General features: G+C 38.4%; 1 protein-coding gene across 2 annotated transcripts in view; it reads left to right on the forward strand.

Moving 5' to 3' along the window:
• The window catches only part of LOC107045965 (arylsulfatase B), a 35,985-nt gene that overhangs the window by 28,541 nt on the left and 3,759 nt on the right, over positions 1 to 3,685 (forward strand). For both annotated transcript variants that reach the window (XM_015268395.1, XM_029126666.1), the window contains exon 5: positions 2,871 to 3,028. In XM_015268395.1, the coding sequence (XP_015123881.1) occupies positions 2,871 to 3,028 (158 nt within the window). The remainder of the gene's footprint in view (positions 1 to 2,870; positions 3,029 to 3,685) is intronic.

The raw sequence follows: 3,685 nt of genomic DNA on the forward strand, positions 1-3,685 counted from the left end.
TACCATAATATTACGAGGTATCATCGATACTTTGCTTGAAAATACTTTGAATTATTTTTTTTCGATTTTACTCCGAGACTTGGTCGATACTTGGCGTTGAAACACTGCGACTGGTGACTGTCTCATTCTTGTTCGATTGATTGACGATGTTCTTACGATACTTGACATATTAATATTCTGTCCGATACCTGCCTCATAATTTTACGATAATATTACGAGGTATTACNACTTGACATATTAATATTCGATTATTGATGCTCCTGCAATAGTTCTGCGTCATCTCCCAAAGTTAGCTCACACTATATACAAGTAATTCTCATTCCTCCGTTTTAAACCTATCAGGGCCATCTCCCATGTATATCATCAACTGACTTCGTCGATAGGGAAGACTAAGTTGACAATATTACTACGTTTCACCCTCTTGTATTTACGTGTGTGTTCAGTTGCCGAATTTACCAGATCTGTGGTCAGTTGCAGATGTGTTCAGTTGAGTGTGTCCAGTTGCACCCGTCCCCATAAAAAAAAGGCCAAAATTTAGAAGATCAAAGCTTTGACGAGGGGTCGATTAGGGATCACTAAAACCTCAAAAAAGCTTTAAAAAGCTCGGATAATACTAAGGAAAATTTAAAAAAAAAATAAAGAACTCTGAAAATTCCTTCAATTCTTCCAAACACCGGAATTACTCGCCACATTGTGTATTTTGATTAAAATTGAGTTCTCGCAACGATCTAGACTTAAATAATCAGATAAATTTGCTAAACCCATCCCCCGACGGTCGATAACGACAAAAAATATCAAAAATGAGAATGGAATTCCACTTGTTGTACATACTCTGTGTTCACTAATATAAATGTCACTTTCCTTCTGAAGCAAGAGAATAAAAACCATCAATTAGAAGTATTGAGATTGCACTTCGTAAAATTGAGATGAACAAGACAAATCTAATGAATAAATTCGGAAATTGCAATTTCTAAAGAAAAAAATGGAATTGAGGGAAAAAATGGCTTTTTAGGAAAAAATGAATAATGAATGTAAGAAACAAAATTAATTTGACGGGTAACGAAAATGTTTTAAAATGTATAGAAAATTGTTACAATATACTCTTCTGATGATGAACATGAAATTGAAGAATAGTATCTTACGTTACAAATGCATAAAGTGGGGGGATATAGGCGAGTGGTGCCTACGAAGTGGAACTGCCTACACTTCACTCGCCTCACCTGCGGCTCGGCTCGTTGCGCTGCTGTCGTGTACAGTGGACTCTGGTTAGAGTCGACTGTTTTGCGGGATAGAGGAAGCGATTTCGGAGAATTCGACTCTATTTCCCTGCTCCCACTACGCGCTCACGCCGAGTCCGACTTCCGAGAACTGGGCTACGATAAAATGAAAAATACTATTTCTTTTCTCTCTCAATTCAACACTTTATTTTAATGATAAACTTTATTTCACAGCTTCAACTATAATAGCAATATTCATATAGATTCAGACGATTTTGTTATTATCAATATTTTTAATTTCATTAACTATATTTGATCACAGAAGCTTTGTACCTAACATTCCATAGAACAGATATTTCTTCTGGAGTTAACGAACCATGTGAATCAAAAATGTTACAGTCGTTTTCTTTACCTCGCTTCATTATTTTATTTAATCCAATTTCGAATTAATTTTATGCCAACAAAACGAGATCCTCCCCCCATGACAGCCAGAAGTGGACTAAATTTTTTGATCGACAATTCAAATGCAGAATATTTTATTTTTCGTCTTTACTGGAATCGGAAGACAATAGCAATTTGAAGAAAATATTGGAGTGTTTACTCAGCGGCTTGGGTTGGGACAGAGTGGGGGAAGCGCTCGAGCGGTGAGACAAAAAAATTGAGGGGAAGTTCGACACTAACCAATATGCCTCTAACCAGAGTCCACTGTAGTCTACCGCTCGACCTTGCGTAGCCTATCCCCCCACTTTATGCACGTGTAAAGCACACGATTTTTTTAAAAAAAGCTGTATGAAGAAGTCCTCAAATGTATGCGAAAATGTATCAAATCTACCCACAAAAGAAAACTTCTTTGAATCAAAAAACCGGCTTTATCTGAAAATCATAATTATTCATTTGAGAATTTTTTTTTCTCATTTGAGGAAAATTCAGTTGTAGTTTATAAAGTATCTATGAGGATTAATCATGACAGAATTGATTAATTTTCAAAAAAAATCAAAACGAGGAAAACTGCAAATAAAGACAAAATTTCATTTCCTAAAGTTAGTGATTAGAAAAGTTTCCTGAAATTGATCTAAAAAAATTTAAGTTTCCTGAAATTGATTTAAATAGAAATTAACAAATATACTGCTTCGCAATGATCAAGCATGCAGCCTGAGTGACCGTTGTGAACGCTGTGACACGAATTATACACCAACACTAATGCACGACGAGCCGTAGACCGATGTTTTTAGTCAAAACAATCGTTGGGAGAAATACGGCACGTGATTGGTCAGAATCCCCACGACTAGGCTGGCCTTCGGTGTGTGACATGGCGGCACTGCTAAGAGGCCTCAAAATAACGTTTAAAAAAGTGGCTTTTTTTAACAAGATATAAAAAGTGTACTTTCTTACATTGCTTTTCTTCACACGTTAAAAAAAGTAGTTTTTGGACACTACCCCACTGTGCTCCCAACTGTGATACGTTGGAGACGCGAGTTGATAACTTTAGAATATGAATAGTGATTGCTAAAAAGCAATATAAGTATGATAAACGCTCTGACACCCGCCTCTTTGTCTTAGCTACCCCGCTTTGCCCCGGTCTCCCCTATATTGAATTTCCAGGTTCAATGAAAATACCAAAGACAGCTAAATAAAAAAAATGTTTACATGCAGCAATGGTATCTAAGTTGGATCAGAGTGTGGGTGAAGTTGTGGCAGCTCTCCGTAGAAGAGAAATGCTGCCGAATAGTATCATTCTATTTGTGGCTGATAATGGAGCCCCCACGTTCGGTCCTCATCACAATGCTGGGAGTAATTACCCTCTACGTGGGGTGAGATTTTTTTTAAATAACGGTTTTAGTAATAATCTTTTCAATATATAACTCAGAGATTATAAGGGAGATTGCTAGCGCCTATGGAAACGCTTCAACCGCAAAATTTCGTAGCGGTGGCGCAGAACTAGTTTTGAGTATGTACCTGTAAGTAAAACAGAGAGCGTGTGAGAGCGTCGATAACAGCGCAGAGTGGAGGAGAACGCGTATGGGGGAATCGGCGGGCGGAGCGAGCGGTGATGTTCGCTGTCGAGTAGGTGAGGGAAACCTACCGCAGTTCGAAACGCCGACGGACGGCGGAATCCTGCCCTTAAAATAACAATTAATTTCTCCTTCCCTAATGAGGACGAAGGGATGAAACGGTTGCCAATCGATTGAAAATTGATCTCCTGTTTGCGATCTGTTTTATCCCTTCATCTCAATTAGAGGGGGAGAAACTAATAGNTTGAATCCTCAACCGATTGCAGTCGTTTCATCCCTTCATCTCAATTAGAGGGGGAGAAACAGATATTTAGGAATGGAGTGAGTCTCCAAACGGCTCTCCCCATTGAAAAATCCATTTCTCCTCCCCCAGCAGAGATTAAGGGATGAAACTGGTGACAATCGATTGAGAATTGGATCCTCAACCGATTGCGGTCGTTTCATCCCTTCATCTCA

The sequence above is a fragment of the Diachasma alloeum genome, unplaced genomic scaffold (genome assembly GCF_001412515.2).
Source record: "Diachasma alloeum isolate Michigan unplaced genomic scaffold, Dall2.0 Dall_scaffold_01144, whole genome shotgun sequence".
Lineage (NCBI taxonomy): Eukaryota > Metazoa > Arthropoda > Insecta > Hymenoptera > Braconidae > Diachasma > Diachasma alloeum.